This window comes from Desarmillaria tabescens, assembly GCF_030435595.1.
Source record: "Desarmillaria tabescens strain CCBAS 213 chromosome Unknown EV420scaffold_102, whole genome shotgun sequence".
Taxonomy (NCBI): Eukaryota; Fungi; Basidiomycota; class Agaricomycetes; order Agaricales; family Physalacriaceae; genus Desarmillaria; species Desarmillaria tabescens.
The window spans coordinates 36,070-59,094 of record NW_026848401.1 but is presented as its reverse complement, the minus strand read 5'-3'; the positions used below and the strand labels follow the sequence as shown (position 1 = coordinate 59,094).

The window sequence follows — 23,025 nt, the reverse complement described above, 5'->3', positions numbered from 1 at the left end:
TTTGTCCCACACTGCTCGGAAGAGGCAAACTGTGCTGGAACTGATGAACGCCACGGTCACAAAATGGAAGTTGAACCCTGAACAGGAGTACGCTTTCATTTAATGGCTACCACATATGTGAAGCGAAAGTTTTCACAGCCCTCTTCGACTCCTTCCGCTGTAGAGCCTTTTCCCTTGAGATTGTTCTTGATGGGTCCAGGCAGTACGGGGAAAACCTATGTTGTTCAGGCTCTTACTGAAGTTATGGCTGCTTTCGGATCTGCTCACGCTATCTGTTTCATGGCTCCCACTGGTTCAGCCACTTCCAACAACGATGGGATGACCTTGCATAAGGCTTTTGGTTTGCGCATATCTAATAAAGCGTTCAAACACACTAATAAATCCCTTGGCGGGAAAGACACTTTGTATGTGACAATGACTGTGAAGGGGCGGAATCAGCTCAGAGATCAGCTGAAAGATGTCGATGTTATTGTCATAGATGAAGTCTCTATGCTGCAGCAGGAGCTTTTACTGGAGATCGACGCCGCCTGCCGTTATGGCAAGAACCAGCTGAATTGGTGGTTTGGTGGTATGATGGTTATCTTTAGCGGTGATCTGTATCAATATCCTCCCATTGGAGGTTCTCCTGTTTATGTGTGCACTACTCATAATCAGAAGGTGGATCATGAGAATCTTAACAAATGACTTGGTCATATGGCATGGAACTCGATCACAGATGCCATATTCTTGCACCATCAGAAAAGAATGGAAGCGGATGAAGAATATAGTCAGGCCATTTCTCATTTATGTGAAAGAGTATGCACACAAAAGGATGTCGACCTATTCAATGAACGCGTTATACGTTCTAGCTCGCATCCACATGGCATAGATATGAGTGCACCTGCACATAGTAAAGCTGTGGCTATCGTTACTACAAACTTCCTTCGTCATGCAATTAATTGTTATAAGGCTATTAGCAAAGTGCCTGAAACTCATCTATTCAATTGCGCCACTTTGGACAAGGTGAACGGTCGTATTGTTCCCGAGCAATACCGACGGGCTCTGCTGAACCAAGATGTATCTGCCTTGATGAATCAGGGGGGTTTGCCCGGTATAATACCATTCTATGTTGGTATGCCAGTAATTCTACAGTATCGCAACCTTTCGACGGATCTGAAGATAACAAATGGGGCTCAAGGATATGTCCGTCATCTTGAATTAGCCAATGACCTGTACAATTTCACATATCTTATCGCTATCATTGTAGAGTTCCCTTCTTCGAAAATCAAACTCTCCGGTCTCCCCATGGGATACTTTCCCATAAAGCCCATGTCTTGGACATTCAAACACAAGATGGTCGGAGAGTCTGAGAAAGCCGAGTTCGTTACAGTTACACGTGAACAAGTGCCTGTACAACCAGGTTTTGCTTGCACTGGTCACGTAGCACAAGGACAAACCATGCCTGATGGCCTTTTGACATATCTCAGTGAAGGAGGGTATCAAGCTTATGTTGCTGTGTCGCGCGCTACCAACAGAAATGGTCTTTTTATAGCAGATAAGGTGACATTATCCGACTTGAATAAACCATTGCCACTTGACCTCAAACTGGAAATGCGCAAGTTTGAGAACATTGCTCACAATACCCTCGTCAGAAACGGGTTCAAAGAAGGTCAGATAATAGAAATTGAAGATTTGGCTTCTGTACCCTACAATGTTGAATATGACGAAAAAGCCACGAAGCGTGCTAGAGAAGACGGTGAAAGCCATGGCAGTACTAAAAAACGAAAGAAACACGACACGACGCAGTCATATTCCTTATATGGATGTAAGTGGGATCACGATAACTGGTCCTGCGCATACGATTCTCTGTTAACACCTCTGTTCTACTTGTATTGGTCTCAGAGCACCATTTGGCGAGATGCATGGGTAGCTTCCACCGAGGTGACTAGTCTGATTGGTATGATATTCTGATCTATGGGTGTTAATGGAGGGAAAACCACTTCTGCTCTTCTTGACTCTGGTCGGGATCGTATACATGATCTTTTGTTCGCTCGTTATCCTCAAAGTTTCTGCCGATTTGGTAAATCTATGGCAGGTGTCGCTGATTTAGCTGATACGATGCGGGGAGATACTGAGCGTAACATACTTCCCTATGTCTGCTGTGACAGAGGATGTTACATTATCTTATCAGATGCGAAGACGTCTTTTGTCGGCATATGTGGTCCGTTGGCGTGGATGCAAACAGGACAACCAACGACTGCCGCAGCTGTGGCTTCTATACAGGATTGGTTGACAGTCTTATTACTATTTCATTCACGGAATGGCAGTGGGTTCCAGTCTGCCTTCGAGCATGTTATATCCACACATAGATGCAGTGGGTATATGCAATACAGTGCGATGTTCGAGTCTCCACCTCCTTTAATGTCTTTTCAGCTCTAGCCTGAGTATGCCGCCCGGACTTCGATTAACCTTCAACTTATAGTTCCTGTACAAGGTGGGACGCGCGCTTATGTATTGGCATTCATTATTTACTTTGGAGCAGAGCATTTTTGTTCCCGTATATTTCTACCGAACACAGCTTACAAGTATGACGGCATGAAGGATAACGGCTTGCTTCGTAGTATATCGTTGAACAAGCTTAATCTAAACAGACTTGGCTCTAAAACCGCGCATCTTGTGGTATACGTTCTGGTTTAGATCAAAGCAATGTGTTACATTAATTCAGAGGACACCTATTCTTTTGTACCGTTACAATTATGGAATTCTTCAGTTTTGTATTCAATTTTGTCGCCTCCTTTGCTTCTGCCATCTTTGTCATGTTCTTCGATTCTATGTCCAGCTCTTCTCCTGTCAGACTATCCGGCATTCCTTTGTTCTGTATCACAACAGCCACACGAAACTTGTGACCCATCGCATGTTTGTCAAACCAGCGAGGTCAAACTGTTTTGCCGGCGTGTTCCCCACGTACAATCACAAAGACGTTGGTATCCCAAGGTGTTGGGTGTGAAGGAACTAAAGTTCTTGGCTTTAGCATCTTTGTCGCATGTCCGATCTTATATAGCAGGATAACCTGGTCGCCGTCATTTTCCGCCCATATGGTTTTTTCTACCCCATCTGCTTTGACCATGAGTTGCTGGTTCCTGAAGGCTTCTTGGTATATCCAATGGTCCTTCAGTAGTCCTTCCTCGTCGCTTGCTCTCGGATTCCATGCCGCGTCTTCCATAGTAATAATCATTGATGGTGGTGGGTGTTCACCCTCAAGCGGTGGTGTGCATCTGCGGATTGGAGATGTGCTTCTTTCCCTTTGGGGAGGGTTGATTATTGTGGTCGGTAGCATATAACCTTCGAACATATATCACTCTTGCTTGAGGAATTCAGCTTGTGGGCGATATAACATTTCGTTTGGCCAGAGTGGACGGTATGAATATAAAGGCCACCTTGATCTTGAAGTCTGTTAGTGTCAGTGTATCGTAATGTATGTTCAACTGCTGACCTGCATTCTGTGGCTTGCTCGTAAGCCACGGTCTCCATTGAGAATGGTCTGTTTGGATCATATGTTGTGTCGTATCGGACCAGAACTTTGACACCGCTGGGGATTTTCGGATCCAAGACGACATCTTCTACGGTTCCATGTGCTTTTCTATGCCCTGGTATGGAAATGTTTACTTGTATGCCTATCCATGGTACTTTGCATGTCTGCATGTTCAGTTCTTGTTCGCGTGTGTTGTTTTGTTGGAGGAATGCATATATCTTGTCGGATGGCTCGCCTTGTCGCAAGGAATTTGCATGAGTAGTGAAGAACTACCAATGGATCAGTTTTTGCTGCCTTTCTCTCCTTTTTTTTTGGTGACTTTGACCACTTACCTCGATGGATGTTTGTTTCCCATCAGTGTTTCTTTCCAAAACCACCACTTCAATATCAAGATCTGATTCCTGCAATTCAATTACCCATCCCTGGCGTCCTTCAAGCACGTCTGTAGTTGCCACCACAAAATCTCCTGGTTGAAAGTCCTTGCGCAGATCCCAGTATGTTGTCTCGACTGTTGTCAACGTCTCTTCGTGCCATACTTGTACACGATCTCGCGTGGATCCAGTTACAATGCCGTTCGAGCCCAGCGACTTGATTGATACCCGTTCGTCGACGTTGAACAACCACCCATGTGGCGGAGGCATTTTTTGTGACCACTCATGCAAGACCGGTAAATTGCTGGTCAAATATATGCCTGCGACATGCGGTTCGATTCGCTTGGCCTCCTCGACTCCGTAAGAGGATATCTTCTTGAGCATGAGTCCTCCTATAAATTTATGTCCATGAAAAATTGTGACAGTGTCATCGAATGTCCTTTCATGCTTAGTTGCATTTGCACCATCTCAAAACCATAAAGGATCGAATAGGTGGGACGGAGCTGGGCGTTCCGGTCAGTATTGGCGTTTTCCTTGGATGATAGGCGGTTCGAGGCTCAACCGAGGAATGAGCAATACTATAACATTTCCCGGTGTAGTCTCATATATAACACCAATGTCGTCTCGATACAGTCCACGTTTAATGCGGACCCATGAGCCAGCTTGAAGATGCTGCTCGTCATCTTCACAGAGGATAGTTCCCCATTCCGCAATATCTATCGACTCGACTCTGATATACCATGGCGGAGCGTAACCCATCTTCCGTACTCCGGGTGTCATGAGAAGGAATTTTTTTACAACTTCATTGTAAGGCGCTTCCATATATATCCATCCATGTCGATTATTGCGGTAGAAAGCAGAGCATATATCATGTCCTTTCGTGTTGGACATTATATGTTGTATAGCCTCGTATTCTCGAAAACGCTGGATGTACTCAATACGATGCATCAAACATACAAATTGTACTCACCTCACATCGTACCCTCCATAACAGATAATCCTGCTTTTCAAATCGACAAATATTACTGGGGTTGCTCCCCAACCGATAGTCTACGTTTGATCGGCACTCGTCAGTTTTTTGCGCCTTGGATCCAGTTGATATCCAGCGATTCGCAATATCCTCCATCATCGCGTCAAATTCATCTCCACCTCCTTCGTGTGCAGGTTTAGCAGTGGTCGGCGTTTCGTCAGGCAAATCGGAATCATCGATAAAGTCTAGATTGCATTGGTGTATATCTAGGACGTGTCAGAGGTTACGTACCTTCTATGTCCTCGTCACTTTCATCATCTTCCTGGTCTTCATCATTGACTATAGCTTCAAGGTCAAGGAATGCATGTTCCATGTTGCGTTGCCATTCTCGGTGTTCATTTTTACTATCTTGCATCATATATTCCTTTTATTATCTACATATAACATTTACAATTGGTATGGGCGTGATAGACATGCTGGGACCACTTACAGTTAGATCACAACGAAGGGCGGAGGTAAAAAAAAGGAGACCGTTGTTGCGACTGCAGCCTATTTACGCGTGTAATTTTGCAATCTAGAGTGTTTTACATGCATACTGAGAGATAGTGAGCGAGCGGACTAAAACTACGCATTGACACTAATGCTACGCAGTGCAATGACATGGAATATAACTTATGGCATAAGAAGCAACAGGATTCTAAACAGGACTTAGTCACAGCACTGTACCTGACGGGCATGCGTGATGAGAAGGCCAAACCCTATACCCAATGCCTTAGGCTCTAACTTACAAGCACACTCGCGGGTGCTAGATAAAACCTTGAAGATTGCACTGACACTGAGAACACTTAGCGTGCTCGCTAACTGTGACGTGCCGTACCTGAAAATCTGGGGAAATCCTTAAGTGAGCTGACAGATATCACCGGCACGAGCTTGGGCAATGGGCTTCAGCTGAAGTCCGCGAGCCCGCGTTCCATTGTTCTGAGTCCCATTGTTCGAAGACTCACTTGTTGCCGTGTCTACGAGAAGCCTCTGTGAATCCAAGAAAGAAGTCCTGAACGACACACGCCAGAACTGATAGTTCCGTGCGCCTAGACCTGTCGGTCGCTAGAGAACAAGCCCGCGGGTGTCGGGAGAGCACCTCTTGGCACGTGTTTAGCGAGCTCACTATAGAAATGAGACTAAAACTGGGAAGTCTGACTCGGATGCTCAGTAAGGCGGCGGTGGCAATGTGCTACGCATGTAGGAGTCTGGGTACTGCACAACATTTGTAATTCTAATTCCCCTGTAGTATAAGTAGGCTGGTTACAGTAGGTAGAGGCAAAGTTTCGAGCCCCCGAGTTCCCGTGCACGCGTTGAAGGCAGTACTGTAACAAAGGATCAGTTTGTGACTTCGAGCTGTGCATAGAATTAGCGAGCTCACTCAGAGAAATACGAGATACCCTTTTGATAAGACTTTTGAGAACTTAGTCAGAGTGAATACAAATCAGTGACGCTGTTTCTGTTCTGTTGAGTGTGATAAGTCTGTTCGGAGAATGTTTTGAAGTGGAAATCTGAGATCTGTTCTGTTCTGTTCTGTTCTGTTTCAGTCTGTTCCATGTCAGTTCTGTTCGAAGTTCCGTTTCTGAATCTGTTTTCCGAGCGCTTCTGAAGTGTTCTTGAGTCGAGATAACCTGCTGGAGTTAGTTGGAGAACCCCTACATACAGTTGTGTAGCGAGCAGGCTAAGTCAGTGCTTGCCTGTGGTGTTCTTTTAGCGAGCTCACTAAAGTTTCGGCGTGTATTACCTCTGTTTCTGTTGGGATCAGTGTCCCTTGTGTATTATAACTCAAATCTGCCTTGAAGGTCGCGTCGCACCAGTGAACGGCCTTCCTGTAAAAAGTTCCTAGACTTAGGAAGTCATTAGAGAAAGCTTAGCTTCGCTAAGAGCGCTGAGAATAAGAGAAACTCTTCGAGATATTGAAGTATAGTTGGATCGCATTAGAAATAATCGCTCCCCCTAGAACTTACGAGGGTGATTGTAGTTTGTGTAGTTGTGTGAGTGTGTGTGTGGGTTTTTGAGGTTCGCCCCCTTTAGTGTTAGCCACTAACTCTTATCGACTTAGATCAACTAAGGATCGCCACTCGCACTTCGGTGAACGATACTCTCAGAGGTCAAAGGCGCAAAGCAAGAGCCAGGAGTGAACTTAGATAGTCACGAAGAAAGGAGCTTTGAGTTAGGTAGATTAAACCTTAGCCGAAGCTGGGGTTTAGACCAGCTGAGGCTTTACTTAAATACACATTGAGTACACTAAAAATAGTACGGTGAGAGTGTCCGATGGGAATCGCATCAAAGAGTAAGCATGAATACATAAAGAAAGGAAAAGAAAAGAATAAACCGTAACATTACCCCCCTCTTAAGACTCGTTCGTCCCGAATGAGTCCTCAGTTTCACCTCCGCTTTGTTGCGACTGACTGTAAAAGGACATGACGCTATCATCGTTGTTGTCATCATCTTCGCTGTCGAAATCCCAATTTTCCGTTACTTTTTGAAGGTGGTCTACATCAGCTTCGTCGTCAGAGGAAGGGTCGAGTAGGATTGGCGGGTTCCTGTAGGGTCTGTTCTCCCGCCTAGAGTCTTTGATCTCTTGGGTGCGTCGTCGTAAGTAGGAGTCACGGACCTTGGGGTTGTCGAATCGTGGATCCCCTTTTGGTGGAGTGTACTTCCAATAGTTGTCATCCGGAACCTTGTTGTCCCAGAGCCACTTCTTGTTTTCCTCTTGTAATGCACGATCCATCGATTCCAATATTTCCCCTACAAGCCGTTGGAAAGACGAGCTGGTTGACACGGGTCCGTTGCCTCATCCAGCATCCGAGCCAGCTACCTCCCCTATCACATTGATCTCCTCGTCGGAATGCGCTGGAGCCGAACATTGGGAGGAGTATACGGTCTCGATTTCCGTAAGGCAAGGTGTGGTTGGGTCGTGGTATTCGATGGGGAGGTTGCGTGGTACTTTATGATCAACCCCCACCGTTCGTCCATATTTGTTTACTTCCCATTGAATCCTTCGGAGACGTGCCTCGTATTCATTAACCAGTTCTTCGGCGTTAGCCATGTTGGACCGTTTGACCCAGGAGTTCTCCTCTTTCGGGTAACCCTTCCATTTCACCAAGTATTCGGTGATGGTGCGATGGGCTCACCCTCGACCCACTACTTTGTCTCGCTGCTCGACTATTTCCTCGATTTCATATTCCTCCTCGTCTTCGATCAATTCTGGGGGTGGCCTCTCGGGTCGCGGTTGATTCGAAAAGGAGGGCGCGACATAGGGTGTCAATAGGGACTCGTTGAAGCGGTTGTGGATCTTCCATGCAGCCGGTAATTTTAGTTCGTACGCCGAGGCTCCCTTTTTTGCAATAACTACGAAAGGGCCCACTCATCGGTCGCCCAGCTTCTTAGTTGGTCGAGGGAGATGAAGGTTGGTTGTATCAAGCCACACCTTATCCCCGGCTCGGTACTCCACGGCCGCGCTCTTGTGCTTGTCGTGGGCCCTTTTCATGGACTCCGCCGCCTTTTCCAGTGACTTTCTGGCTTCTCCCTGCACCTTTTCTATTTCTTCCACCATTTTTCCCGCTGCTGGGACCATTGTCACCCGCTGAGGTTTCTTGATAACTTCCCGTCCCTTCCGAAGATGACCTTATAGGGGGAGTATCCGGTGGCTGAGTGCTGTCGGTTATTGTGTGTAAACGCCGCCAGCGGTAACCACTCACTCCAATCGTCCTGTCGGTCGTTAACGAACATCTTGAGGTATTTCTCGATCTCTTGATTAACCCTCTCGGTCTGTCCATCCGTTTGAGGGTGATAGGCCGTGGACGGGTTTCCTTCTACGTGTAGAAGTTGATAGAATTCCTTCATGAATTTGGAGACGAATACCGAGCCCCGATCAGAGATTACCTTTTCTGGCATTACTCCATAGGGTACGTAGACGTAGTCCCTTAGGATCCTAGCGAATCCCGACGATGTGAGCTGCTCGCTGCACGCGATAGGGATGATGGCCTTCGAGAAACGATCGACAATAACCAAGATTGAGTCAAAACCTTTTGAATTCGGTAGTTTGGTGATCATGTCCACCGAAATGTGGGTCCAAGGATGAACTGGAACCTCGTTGGGATGTAAGGGAGCCTTCTTTGGACAGCGATCCGCTTTGGTTCGTTGGCAGACGTCGCACCCTTTTACGTATGCTTCTACGTCTCGACGCATTCTCGGCCACCAGTAATCCCGAAGTATCAACTCCTTGGTTTTTTCAATCCCAGGGTGGCCAGCGGTAACGTGATCATGTTTGAGGGCTATGATCTGCCCTTGGAGGTCGCGGTCTACCGGTACATAGATTCGCCCGTCATACCACAATAGATCCTGGCTACGAGAAACACCCTTCTCGTGGTTCAAGGAGTCGGAGATCCCCCTGTCCCAGCGACGAGGGTCGTGCGTTGCCACTTTGATTCGTTCGTGTAGTTCTTCGGTGGTGGGCATGACCAAAGCCCTGAAATGCTCCGCCTTGAGTACTACAACGTCTCGATTATCCTCCTTGCCCTGATCGTGGTCCGCCCTCCTTGACAAGAGGTCCGCCTTCTGATTCTGGGCTCCGGGCTTGTGGTGCAGGGTGAATTGGTATTCCGCTAACTCGGTCACCCACCGCGCTTGTCGGCGGTTGAGCTTCTGGGGCTTGCGGAAGTACTGGAGATTGGAATGGTCCGTCCAAATCTCAAAATCTTCCTTTGCTCCCATGAGGTATTGGCGCCATTCTTCGAGAGCGATCATGATGGCCAGGAGCTCCTTGTCGTAGATTTCGTAGTTGCGTTCGGTGGTGGAAAGTGCCTTGGAGAGGAAGGCTACCGGGCGCCACTTCTCATCTTGCCACTGGGAAAGTACGGCCCCGACCGCTCCCTCGCTAGAGTCCGCCTCCACCCGGAATCATCCTTCGTCTAACGGGATGGCAAGCACCACGTCCTCGCGGAATAACTCCTTGAGCTGGTCGAATGCTTTTTGTTGAGCCTCCCCCCACATCCATTCTTGTTTCCCGGTGAGTAGCGTTAGGGGTTTGACATGTTTGCTATAGTCTTTGATGAAACGACGATAGAAGTTGCAAAACCCGAGGAAGGATTGTAATTCCTGCTTTCGTCGGGGGACTGGCCAGTCCAAAAGTCCCGCAATTTTTACAGGGTCCATGCGGATTTTTCCTTCGCTGATTATCACCCCCAAGTACTCGGTCTCTTCTACTTCGAACTCGCACTTCTCCGCTTTGAGAAACAGATGGTTCTCATGCAGGATTTGGAGCACCTTTCGTACTATACGTTTGTGCTCCGTTTTGGTCTTCGAAGCGATGAGAATATCGTCTAAGTACACGGACACCTCTCCTGTAGTGATGAGGTCTTTGAAAATGTCATTCATCATCCACTGGAACATGGCGGGGGAGTTGGTGAGCCCGAAGAACATCACCAGGGGTTCATAGAGCCCTCGGTTGGTTCGGAATGCAGCTTTCCACTCGTCTCCTTTCTTGATCCTGACGTTATTATACCCCCACCAAACATCCAGTTTGGTGAAGTACTTGGCCTTCTTCAACCGGTCCATCAACTCTCCGATAAGGGGCAACGGATAACGATTCTTGATCGTCATCTCGTTCAGCTTTCGGTAGTCCTGGACGGGACGAAGCTTTCCATCCTTCTTTTTTACGAAGAAGAAGGGCGAGGCCATAGGCGACTTGGACGCCTGAATACGGCCAGTAGATAAGTTCTCGTCGAGGAACTTGTCCAGTTCTTCCTGCTCCGTTGGATTGAGGGGGTATACCTTACAGTCCAAGTTGGCGTTGGCATTGGGAATGAGTTCGATGGCGTGGTCCCACGGTTTACGTGGTGGGAGTTCGTCGAAATTCTCCTTGTCAAATACATCCTTGAATTCTCTATACTCCTCTGGTACAATCTCTTCAAATGACTTGGCCTCCTTCTTTGCGTGGGCCCGGGCGGCTAACTCATTGGCCTTGGTCCCCATAGCTCGTACGTGGAAGGCTTCTTCGAAGTCGATGACTAAAATAGTGTCTCCTTCTTCGTATTCCTCCCATCTAGACGTGGGGTCAGTGTCGGGGAGGGAGAACGGAATCTTTTGACAGGCGCAGCGGGCTAGGGTAACGGCTCCCGTGTTCCAATCTATAAGGGGGTTATGATGTTGTAACCAGTCATGCCCCAGGAAGAGCGGGGTAGAGCCTAGATCGACTACGGCTAGCTCGATCCGCTCCACATGATCTCCAATGCGTAGCCGTACCTCGGCATATTCCGTGATATCTCCTCCTTTGTTTCGGGTGCCGTCGGCATTATACACCGGAACGGGTCGAGCCACCTTCTTGAGATTGAGGTTGTGGGCTCGAGCCCAGGCGCTATCTATGGAGCTTCCCGTGGCGCCGCTATCCACTAGCGCGCTAATAGAATGGACTTCACGCATGTCCAGGGTTTCCAATTGTACTTTTATTGATACATTTCTCCCCTTCCTTCCGCGTATATACATCGGCGGCTTCTGTAAGTCCTCCATCCACTGCCACCTTTCCCACGCCTGAGTGGCCATCTCTGTCTGTTCCTCGAGTTGATGACATAGCTCGTCTGTCACCTCCTCCCTCCGACGGGGGTGTACCCACCCGTTGAGTACTGCGCGGGTAGCGGCATTTCCCCGAGCAATTTGCAAGGCTCGGCGGGTCCACAGGATGCCATGAGGTTCGTAATACATTTCCGGGATTACCATCTTGGGGTTTGAAGTGGTGATGAGCAGCGAGGCAGGAGAAGGCATCCTTTTTGGGGCTACGACCGGAATGTTGGACCGTAAATGGGCTTCTTCATCTTCTACTTCTTCTACCGAGACTGATGGGGTCTTCCCTCGAAGTGGCATTTGGTCACCGGGACGAGAAAGGTCCCGAGGCGGCACTTGGGCGCCCTTGGTAGTCGAGGTGGTGGAGGAGGGCTCGCTGCCCTGTGTTCGGCCCTGGCCTCGGGCATTTGCGCACGGCGTTGTAACCTCCACTGTCGGTCCTATCTTACGGCTCTTCCTGGACCCGGCGGTACTTCGGGTAACCCTTCGCGGGGGCACACATATTGGCTCCTTCGAAAGGTCCTCACTGTTTGCCGGTATAAGGGCTACTGGGTGAGGGTGGTCATTCGAATTCACTGCCTCAGCTGCTTTTCCGACGTCTCCCACTGGAACAGACGGCCCCACAGACGAGGACGCAGGCCCAGCGGGCTGGGTTGTCGACCTTTCTCCCTCTCCGGGGTGACCTTCCTTCGTCAAGGGTTCGGTCGGGACTTGACCTAGGGGGCTCTGCCCTCGAGGGGCTTTCCCTGTGCAGTCAGCCGGGGGTTCCTGAGCTGGGACGACCCCTAGGGGTTCAATGCTCGACGCAGGCTGCAAGGAGCGGCGGGAATCCCCTCCTACGCCGTTGGTGGTTGGCGATTCGTCTTCCTTAGTTTCTTCTACTGATAACGCAGCGAAATGATTGATATATTGCTCATAAGGGGTACCTACATACGTAGTATAAGTCCGGCTAGTAGTACAAGAGCGCGCACCAGAGGAAACTAAGTCCTTTGCCGACGCCGTCGAATCGCTTATTTCGACGCCGGCTCGTCTTTTGACGACCTCTCCTCCTTGACCTCCTCGATCTTCGTCTCCTTTCCGTTCTCTTCCTTTTCGGCTGCTGCGAGTAATTGGCGGAGGCGTTGGACGTTGGGCTTCTTGCGAGGGGGGAGTTTGACGGGAAGCCACTTGGACTTGTCCATCGGGCATTTATGGTCCCGGCTCCACCCGGTATTGCCGCACTTGAAGCATCGCTTGTCGCTTCGCAACTTGTCGATCTCCATTGGCTGACCGGCACCCCCGTAGGTGGTTCCTGTGGCGTCCTTCTTGTCACCACTAGAACCCTGTCTGCCCCCCTTCTGTGATGATTGGTTGCCTCAACCCGAACCGCCTTGGTTCGAGGAGGACTTACTGCCCAGTCCCTGGGCGACTCCGTATCGGTAGTTGGCGTCTATTCTCAAGACGTGCGCCTTCCATTCTGCATAGGTTGTGGGGTGCTCATTGTCCCCATGCATAACCGTATTCCGCACCGTCGGTCGTATCGCTGCTTCTACTGCTTCGAACATTTGTTTCTCGTCTCCGAATTCCTCACACTTGTGGGCCAGCCGTTCGAACTTCGCGAAGAACTCGACAGCTGACTTGAAGTCCGACTGTCGGACCTTCTTCCATTCCGCCTTCCATATTGTTAGCTCCACTACCTCCCAGAATTGGACGGTGAGGTCATGGGAGAATTCCTCCCAGGTGGGGAATCTCCAATGACCCCACGGGTCTTGGTATCGGTAGTATTGATCCACCCACCATTGTTGTGCTTCGCCGCGGAGGTATCCTTGTGCGAACGTGATGCGGTAAGGGTTCTGCCCTTGATCGTTCATGGTGTAGTACATCGGAAACACCTGGAAGTACACCTCACAGTGGTGGAGGAAGCGGGTGATGTCGGAGGAGACCCCGGTGAAGTATTCGGGCTGAGTGATCAGCTTAGGCTTCACGTCGTTCCAGGGATTGTTGACAGCCCCCAGCGCTAGGACCCATGGATTGATAGGGTCCGGCGGCGAGGGCGGTACTGGCGGAATTGGGGGCCTGGGCGGTCGCGAGAGGGATCGCAAGTTTCGATTGTCGCCCGGAGGCGGGTAGCCCCCGTAGTTAGGGCACGGTGGCGGCTGCGGCGGAGGTCCTGTTGGTGGGAGCGGGGGTACCGTCGACCCTTTCCCTTTATCGGGGTGAGAGGGTCCCACACCCGGGTCCGCAAAGTCCTCGTCGTCTCCTCCTGCTCCGGCGAAGAATCCCGAGCCACCATACTCTGTTTCCAGAGGGTTTGGCATCGGTTGAGGTCGCCGGTAGGGTTCGCATCCCTGCCGCGGGTCCTCGGGATGGACCTGGTTCCATACGTCGGCCGCTCGGTGCCAGGTTTCTACTTCGAGAATGTTCTTCATTAAATAAACATCGCCCGAATGTCGGGCGTGTCTATAATCTTCCCCTGCATCGGTAATCAGCCATTGCGGGTCTTTCTCCATATCCTCCATTAAGATTTCATAGAGCCCGTGCCATGGTAGGAGGTTGAAGATGGCAGGCCTCGGGATGGGTCCATTAAGGAGGACCGTCCTTATGGCCACCATCACCGTCGGTTCGAGGGTGCGGTTTGTCGGTCGACTTGGCATCCTTTGACGCCTCCCTCTCTCGGGCGAGGTGGTCAAGCTCCTTGTTCCTCCTCCACCTTCCGATATCTGAGTCCTCGTCGGTGATCTCCGACTGGTAGGAGTTCCAGGCTCTGGCTCTTGCCTCCAAGTCTCCTCCGGCTCGTCGTGCTGCTCCTGTATATCGGACGGCCGCTGCTCGTATTCTGTTTTCGACTTCGGTGTCAGTGGCGTCAGGTTCGAGGGGTAGGTCCCACCAGCCTCCAGGTCCTTGGAGGGCGTCCTCCTCGGCTCTATGGATCCGTGCGTCATGCGCTCGGCCTCGGTCCATTCTGGCCTGGATTTCTGGGGACTCCCGGGCATTTCTAGGGAGTCCGAGGGACTCGACATACGTGTGATAAAGGAGGGGCCATGGACGCTGCGAGAGAGGGAGTGGGTCGGCGAAGGCTCGCGACGCAACTGACGGCTCCCAGTTGGAGACTCCGGCGAGGCGCTCGGAAATGGTAACTGTTCCAAATTCCTCGGAGTCGTACTCTGGGAACTCGCTCCAAAGCTCCCCATCCGTCGGCTCGTGCGGGGGGATGGTGGAAGCGAGCGCTGGGGCCTCGGTCCTTTCAGGGACCGGGTCGGGCTCTGATCTGGTCGAGTCTCCAGCCACAGGAGTCTCTTCCCCGTCGTCGGCATAGACCCAGCTGGTGTCGGAGTACCAGGCGACTGGGGGACCCCTATCGGTTGGCCAGGACCTTGGAACAAGCTGTGGGTCAGCTGAACTGGTGGTAGCTGCGGAGGCTCTGAGGCCAAGTTCCCCGGAATCGTCGTCGAAGTCATCCCTTGCTCTTCCCTTTCCATATCTTCGCTGCTCGCTCCCCCAGTCTGCGTCGAGCCACTTGTTCTGGGAGCGTCCGCTCCAGTTGTTTCCGGTATAGGTTGCATCTTCCTCCTCGTCCAGGTAGAGGTCACCGAGGAGGTTTTCGAGTCGGACCCTTTCGAGGTCACTGAGCTCGTTGCCTTCGTACTCGGTGTCAGGGCTTTCTTCGCCCTCGTCCACAGGCCCGGACCCTTGTCCTCCGGCTCCATGGGTACTTGACTCGCCTTCGACTGGAGGCTGGTAGAAGAGGCCCGGTACGGGCGAGTCTCCTCGGTCGAGGAGTACCCCCTGGGTATCGGTGATGTCGACGGAGTCGTCTGACTCGGCGGTGGCGCTTCTGTAGGAGTCGGTGCTCGGCTCTGAGGATCCCGAGCTGGATCGCGACGATGTGTAAAGGGACCCTCCAGGTCCTCTGGGTGTGATGGGTTGGCCATCGTGAAGAGTTTGTTGGGATGCTGCGGGAATGAAAATCACTGGCGGCGGATATGCAGGGGTCGCCGGGACGTAGTGAAATGGCAGTTGGGCTCGTACTCGTCTTTGTTCGCGGCAACACCGCTGAAGGTAGTACAAGCAGATGAATAAGGAAAAGACGGTAAAAGCGGCGGAGACTATTGGAATGGTGTCGGATAAGGGCATCCATCCGGGGGCTTATTTTTGAGTAAGACCAGTGGCGAGGATGGACCATACGATGGTTAGGGCGAGGATAGTAAGGGCAGCAAGGGTTGCGATAATTAGATTGAGGTCAGTCTCATAGGTGGGGCTGGTCATCAATGATATATCGTCGTCAAATGAAGGGTCAGTCAATGCTAGCAGTACGACTGCCAACAATGAAGCTAACTTTAGGGATAGGTGTAAAAGGTTCGTGGTGCCCTAGACAAGAGGGAAGTATCCACCGTACAAAGCGACTAGCAATCCTGCTAGGAGCGGTGCAGCGATACAGATCTGTATGAGGGCAAGAGTAAGGAACACAGTTACTAGAACTGCGAAGATCGGGTCGTGGATGATATGTGGTAAGACCCAGGCGATAACGGCGGCTTGTAGCAGTAGGTCAAAGGGGGTAACCCAGAGGGCTACTGCGATCAAGAGGTGTATCGGGTGAATCGTAGAGGTTTGCTTGTCACAGTTCAGCAGTTTAACCGCTTGATGCTGTGAGAAGGAATGGGCAGAACAACAGTATAACCGTTGGTTCAAGTGGGGGGAACGTCTTGTAAAGGAGTTGGGCAGCGCTCTTTCTCAGAAGTGACGCTGAGCAACGTAGAGCGAGCTTCGGCTAAATGTTAGCCACTAACTCTTATTGACTTAGATCAACTAAGGATCGCCACTCGCACTTCGGTGAATGATACTCTCAGAGGTCAAAGGCACAAAGCAAGAGCCAGGAGCGAACTTAGATAGTCACGAAGAAAGGAGCTTTGAGTTAGGTAGATTAAACCTTAGCCGAAGCTGGGGTTTAGACCAGCTGAGGCTTTACTTAAATACACATTGAGTACACTAAAAATAGTACGGTGAGAGTGTCCGATGGGAATCGCATCAAAGAGTAAGCATGAATACGTAAAGAAAGGAAAAGAAAAGAATAAACCGTAACATTTAGCCTGCTCACTATTCCACAGGTGCCCACAGCCAGCCTCTTCACCATGGGAAATGCGATCTCCAACAGGAAATGGCGTGTTTCACATTATCTCCGAACGTCTGAATTTTTTTGGGCATTCAGACATGAGATTTTCGGGGACTCATCCTGTTCCTGATCATCAGCACCGTCATACCTTGCTGCTGCTGGTCCTTGCATCAAATCCTTGATAGGTCAGTGTCATGCCGTACTCAGTCAGACATATGATATATTTACGATTAAATTTGTAGACATCCTGTCCTATTTTCCAGGATGCCATCTATTCCGTGCACGATGCCCAAGTGGAACATGCTATTGGGGCATATGACTGTCCGTGCCTGTCACTCAACACGGCACAACACACACACACCCTCTCTTTAACCTATCGTTGGTCAGGGACAGTGAAAGCCTTCATAAGCATCTATGACACGCATGAAGTTCATGTCTGACTTGCATGATATAGAGACAGTGTATGATAACCACGAATATAGAGACGAAATATAACAACATGGTTGCATCCTGCAACAAGCCGCTGGTGTGCTGATGCTCTCAGCTTTCGCTTGAAGACATGCAGTAAGTGATACTCTCAAGCGTCAGGGCAGCGACTCATGTGTCTGATGGAATCAGGTCATCTTGACAACTATTGGCAGCTTTGGGTCTCTGGATGTGAATGTCTGAGAGCGCCGAGGGTCTCTCTGCATATACCGAATAGAAAACCTTGTAATAATGTGGCGCATGCACGCTTCCAGAAATTTGATTACATTTTGTCACGCACAACTTTGTAGCGCTTTGGTCCCTTCATTATCATCAAGGCTTCTCTCGTCGTCCATCAACATGAATGCGACGGACTCATATGCTCCACTCCTGAGCCTAAACAATGAGCACTACCCACAGAAATGTTGTGGTGCCATTACATGCATATGGTGAGCATTCTTCAAACACAACGGCTATCTTTTGTATTCATGGGCAATGGATTATAGTGATGTACAAGGCAACAAGGGCGAAGACAGCATGCGTGCCCAAAATCCTTCACCATCTGACACCGAGTCGGAGTCTGACGGGTGGTCAGATGCATCCAGTTTAGACCCACTCTCGGATGCTATGCCTCCCACTATCCCCGCTTATCCTTCCAGTGTACCTGGACCAATCAACTTCATGGTGCTTGACAGCAGCCTTGACGATGCCGTGGGTAACATGTCAGCGATTTTCCTCAAGTACATACAAGCTTTCCCCCCATCGACCTCGGCTCACAAGCTGCATGATGCTCTCCAAAACTTATACGACATCTTGCGACAGGTGGAGGAGTTGGCACGATGGATTGACGAGGCAGAGGTGTCGGACTGGAACAAGGCCCAATATGTACATGCCTTGCAGACCGTTTTCTTCAATCAGCATGTAGAGTGGAATTCCGATTCGGAGCTGTCTGAGTAGGGGTTAAAACGGGTACAAGTGTTCAGTCCATGATGTTCTTTCTGTACCCATTGATATGTTATTTCTTTTTTTGGCTACAATGTAAATACTGAGATTACTGCTCTACAATACTATCATCTCATATGAGGCTGAGAGATTTCAGATGCTACAAGCAGAAGGTATGACCTTTGATCTACACAATCTTCATGACATCTTGTCTGCGCTTGTGAGGTAAGGGACGCTGCACTTCATGGTTTCTGCTCGCCATTTCCATGGCTTGCACCAACTGAATTGTTCATGTAAGCTCTTAGTCAATTCAATAGTCAGGGATAAGATTCTTACAGGGGCTCCCACGGTCGACATTAAGGCTATACTGTCCAGGCGCTGAACAAATGATAGGCTGGGTCCGCGTTTACATAAACAGAATGATACTCCTACGTTTACAACCTGTCCGGGGCAGAAAACACATGGATCTACATCAGAGGTATGAATGTATCTGGTTATCTTCCATCAACAGACAACCAAAGATTGTACATATGACGAATGCTTACTGTCCGTCAGCTGTCCGGCTGTACTTCTCGAGTGACACGTTAGAGTCTTCGGTGAATGAGAATTTGTTAGGCTGAAGCTCCTTCAATAGCAAGTTATGAGGGTCAACCGCAGCCGGCAAAGCTACAACATTGTCCTCGTTCACCGCATGCAAAGGAGTTAACAGCCAGTTGCGAAAGGTGACCTGGGCACCGTTACCCGTTCGTGTCTGCAGCGATGCACAAACGTGGTTCGTCTCTGACTGGCTCAACAGATTGAGCATGCAGCTGATTGCCGCTAACGCTTCGACGAACTGGCGATCACCTTCCAATCCAACGATAGTTACGGATTGTTGGAGATGATTAACGGAAACCCTGCGTACGATCTCAGTACATTACGAACAAACTAAGAATAGCGGAACATCTAGCCTTTGATTGTTTGCATTGCCGTGTACCGGAGGCAGGGCGACTTCGAGAACGATCCCTTGCATTTGAAAGACCATTTCTTCTCTTGTCTCTTGATTCACAATGAACGAGGCGTCCGGTCGAGATTCAGAGTCTACCATGGTTTCTGCCAAAAGACGTTGGATATCCCCATACCCAGCAAGTTGAGATGGGTTGTTGTTACAGAACGTGATCGCATCTTGATATTCCGTCCCTATATCATGCAGTTCAGATGTGGTCTTCACGTGCATCATAAAGACTTACTGAGAGTTTCGTTGCCCATTATCGATGTTAGATTAGAGAGAGTTGTGCTGTATCGAGTGAATGACATGGTACTGCAAGACCAGATGTTATTCTTGAAATCTGGCCTTATATTTATACCTCTACGACAAGTGGTAATATTTCATATAAGTTCATAACATGTGCCGAATTATTTGCTGCCCTTTCCTCTCTCATAGTCCTGCAGTGTTCCATACATGCATAAAGGGTCTCCTGTCCTCTTTGAGACACAGATACAACTCGTCTCTTTGTCTAGCCTGTTGTGCACCCCACAAACTGTTTTCTAGACAGAGTATAGTCCCTTATGCCCTATGGATATTATCGACAAATCCACGGAGTCTTGTTGTAATACTCGCCTGTTTCGTTCCTGTACTATCTTCCACTTTTAGTTTTGAATTTTTTAAAAATTTCCCCTCAATGCGAGGCCGAGTGTATCGGATCTCACTATAAAGAAAGATGATGCGGTGGCTTTACATTCGCGATATACGCGTGTTACGCCCATCTTCTATGGAAAATCCTGCTTCAAATTGTGTAGAACATCTATATTCACAAATACCGCAGATAATGCGTACTCCACTACATACTGCTTTCGTGCATGAAATTGAAACTGAATTTACGTTCGACGTGGCTGGTACTATACATTAGCATCGCTGTGATATGTGTAATACGACAGACTTACACCTTCAAGGTCTGACTCGTCTTAGCTTCATCTGCTAGAGTCATGTTGACATATCGGCCCGACTCATTCTTCACTTTCAAAGCGAGCACATTGCCTCTGAGACCACTTCTTTTTCTGATCATGCCATCGAATAGCCTGTTACGAGGCACAAAGTCGTGATCTACCAGGTGTAACACTACCTGGTGTTCAGCATCGAGCGGCGCCCATACTCGATACACAGGACCCATATCACCGGGCATCAGCCATAAGTCGACATCGAATGACACCATGTGACAGGAATAGATTACTTTTTGAACAGGTACCACGATAGGCTCCCAGCAATGTGTACCATACAAGATTCCATTGCACCAGCTGGAAGGATCCTAGAGAGTAGATAAATATGATTAGGGATAGGATAAATACGTAGTATCACTCACGGTTGCGTGAACAACTTCTTCAGTAAGACTAAAAACTGTTCTTTCTGTGGTACATGTGGCAGGCCGCATTGCTTCAGTCGTTCTTGAACCTCGGTCACGAATTTATATATTAGATGAAGTCTGCGACCTGATCTTGATATCATGCGATAGATCGTCACTAAGCGTATGCTGTTTGTCTACCCTGTTCTTGTCAGTTCCTCGGCATTCCCAGCTATCCCGCTCATGCTCGGAGAAGCTAAATCACGGTGGCTTATATCGCACACAATTCTCAGTGTCCTTAACATAATATTATATTCGTTTTGCACACATACAGCATCTCCACTCTGATATGCATTCCACTCCCATAAATCTTCTTTCTCCCGAGATACTGCTGAAAATATTTCAGCATGTCCTTTCGTCCATCGATGATGGGAAACGTCTCTCGCTAGTACAGAAACAGTGGTTGCCCTTTGCTCATGGTTATATGTTTGAAGCACTGAAAGTCCAAGAGGGGGAATGTGACCTACCTGCGTGTTAGTCTCTCCTCGAAAAAAACCAGTCCATTGAGCATTATGTGAAGCATATCACCTTCACCAGCGACATATTCGTCCTCGACAATCACATCACCTCGTCCATGATCCTTCGTCGTCTCCCATATCTCACGACCATCGTCTGTAACGCATTTAAACTCGACTGGATGGTATTAACCACCAGTCCTGTCTCCATGCTCTGCCTCCTTCAGCTGTGCTGCTGCCATTTGCCGGATACCATATGGTCCGATGTATCCACAGCATTTCCATCCTTATCTTACCTCCGAATAATTGACTTCGTTGCAACCGTCGGGGCACCAGATATATGCGACATTGACACAACTACCATCCTTCGATCCTCCCACCAGATGCACTGGCTGGTTATCGAGTCGGCAACACAGGCCACTATGGACTCGTTCCTTCGTTTTTGTTCTACATCTTCATTCTTCACCACGGTCACAGATATTTCGCTGCGAATAAGGAGTGACATTTCAGACGTATTCCATCACGCTTTACCAGACGTGGCTCCAAACATGAAAACATTTTCTATTGTAAGACTTGGTACGTGAGCTCAAAACCGTTCGCGGCCAATGTTCATTGCTTCATTAGATCATCTCGGACCTGTTCCCCGTGTTTTCAATGTCCACAAGCTATGCGTTCTATCATCGCTACCTGTGGAAAGTTGCACTTGTCTCCACCAAGATCTGTTGCTCTTGGTCAGATCCCTGAAGGATATCAGCATGCTATCGTACCTCCGTGTCTTGTATGGGGTCGAGGAGAACAGCGGCTTGCTAGATTTTAGATTGCATGCAGCGGCATGAGAATCGATGGTGATAGCATTATCGGGTAACACCACCTTATCTCGTATAAGCATCATTCTTTACGATAAAGATCCGGTTTTACTATACGACTTACAGATCACGCTGGATGCGCTTCGTTCCACCTTGAACGGTACTTCCATGATACCGGATACCGAGGTCTCCCTTACCCATCATAGTCACTTCCCCTATTTACCCCTTACGAATTGGTAATTAAGAACACAGTATTCTTATAAACCGAGCGTTGTGCTTTCTTACACTCTACCAACGTACACCCATCATGATACGAATTGACTTCGAAGGTCTAGATCTTACCAGACTCAATCATCGGTGTGTAGAGCACTATGCACCACTCCCTCCTGGACCGGTCATCAGCCGACACCTCGCCACACTTCTAAAAATATTTGTTGGCATCAATGTCACCTCGACTGATGCTAACGCGCTGCCGTCGGGTCCAGATGACGGGACATCATGAGCTTCCCACCTCAACATACTGGGTCCCGCGTGGGTGTTTACCGACAATGCATCCCTGGCCGCCATATTGGCCCAGTTGCCCTTTTTACAATCCCTGCTCATAGACGGAAGCACCATAGATTTGGCAAGGACCGTTACCATGTCATCCATGAGGCGCCTCATACTCTGGAATTGCCACCTCACATCTTCCGCATTGCACTATCTATTGACCGGGATGCCAACGCTATCATTGTGTTGCATTGGTGGTCTGTCTATCTCCATGAGATACTCGCATTGCGCTGACACCCAACCACTATCCCTTCCCGTTACCCTCTCTATGTTGCACCTAAACCTCACTCATTTACTCTGCCGTGACTCTGTCTCCGATGAAGACTCAGAGGGTCCACTCGCTGCGAAGCTACACAGCTATTTCTCAGACTGGATCCTTTGGCGTACAACACCCATCCTACTATCCACTCTGCAGCTCAGTTTGTCTGTGCAGGATGTCCATCTTGCCCGACACATCGTCGGACTAGCAAGCACAACACTACGACATTTAACTCTCAAGTACCTAGATGATCGGTTTCGCTTGCCTGACTCTCGTGATTGGCTCACAGTATCCACTTTACAGACGATGAGAGCGGAGATGCATATCTTGATCTCAGTGCCATGTTTCATCTAGAAACATTTACCGCTGAAGTGCCATACAGGCACCTGGAGAGCTGCGTCAGAAGCTTGATATCCCTGTCATCATCTAAAGCAACTGTCATGGAACTCAGTATCCCAGTTACGGACACGCTCCATTCATACGAGGCGCTGCATGCGCTGGATGAACATTTCTATTATCACGGCACGGATTCTCTTTCAAAGCTGAACATAGCCTTGCCTGTACTCGACGAAGATTACATCGAGCATGCGGATACCCTTCGCTCGCATGTGGAGAGTCAACTCCCCC

The 23,025-nt window shown here is 49.2% G+C and overlaps 5 protein-coding genes across 5 annotated transcripts; 1 reads left to right on the top strand and 4 right to left on the bottom strand.

Moving 5' to 3' along the window:
* Window positions 1-2,859: 2,859 nt before the first annotated feature.
* On the bottom strand, window positions 2,860-4,152 carry EV420DRAFT_1486840 (uncharacterized protein; the record flags this gene model as incomplete). The annotated part of the gene is made up of 4 exons (XM_060470451.1): window positions 2,860-2,919; window positions 2,948-3,254; window positions 3,473-3,780; window positions 3,844-4,152. The coding sequence occupies 4 exons, from the start codon at window positions 4,150-4,152 to the stop codon at window positions 2,860-2,862; spliced, it is 984 nt and encodes a 327-aa protein (XP_060322788.1).
* Window positions 4,153-4,398: 246 nt separating this feature from the next.
* EV420DRAFT_1486839 (uncharacterized protein) lies at window positions 4,399-5,225 on the bottom strand (the record flags this gene model as incomplete). The annotated part of the gene is made up of 3 exons (XM_060470450.1): window positions 4,399-4,806; window positions 4,853-5,097; window positions 5,144-5,225. The coding sequence occupies 3 exons, from the start codon at window positions 5,223-5,225 to the stop codon at window positions 4,399-4,401; spliced, it is 735 nt and encodes a 244-aa protein (XP_060322787.1).
* Window positions 5,226-17,369: 12,144 nt separating this feature from the next.
* On the top strand, window positions 17,370-17,966 carry EV420DRAFT_1486838 (uncharacterized protein; the record flags this gene model as incomplete). Its single annotated transcript, XM_060470449.1, has 2 exons — window positions 17,370-17,458; window positions 17,516-17,966. 2 exons carry the CDS (start codon window positions 17,370-17,372, stop codon window positions 17,964-17,966), a joined length of 540 nt encoding a protein of 179 aa, XP_060322786.1.
* A 172-nt stretch (window positions 17,967-18,138) lies between these two features.
* On the bottom strand, window positions 18,139-19,247 carry EV420DRAFT_1486837 (uncharacterized protein; the record flags this gene model as incomplete). Its single annotated transcript, XM_060470448.1, has 5 exons — window positions 18,139-18,231; window positions 18,288-18,345; window positions 18,497-18,847; window positions 18,872-19,130; window positions 19,181-19,247. The coding sequence occupies 5 exons, from the start codon at window positions 19,245-19,247 to the stop codon at window positions 18,139-18,141; spliced, it is 828 nt and encodes a 275-aa protein (XP_060322785.1).
* A 453-nt stretch (window positions 19,248-19,700) lies between these two features.
* EV420DRAFT_1486836 (uncharacterized protein) lies at window positions 19,701-22,241 on the bottom strand (the record flags this gene model as incomplete). The annotated part of the gene is made up of 12 exons (XM_060470447.1): window positions 19,701-19,735; window positions 19,780-19,829; window positions 19,875-20,009; window positions 20,162-20,236; window positions 20,291-20,379; window positions 20,602-20,737; window positions 20,797-20,927; window positions 21,146-21,269; window positions 21,552-21,677; window positions 21,715-21,805; window positions 21,933-22,011; window positions 22,041-22,241. The coding sequence occupies 12 exons, from the start codon at window positions 22,239-22,241 to the stop codon at window positions 19,701-19,703; spliced, it is 1,272 nt and encodes a 423-aa protein (XP_060322784.1).
* Window positions 22,242-23,025: the final 784 nt, after the last annotated feature.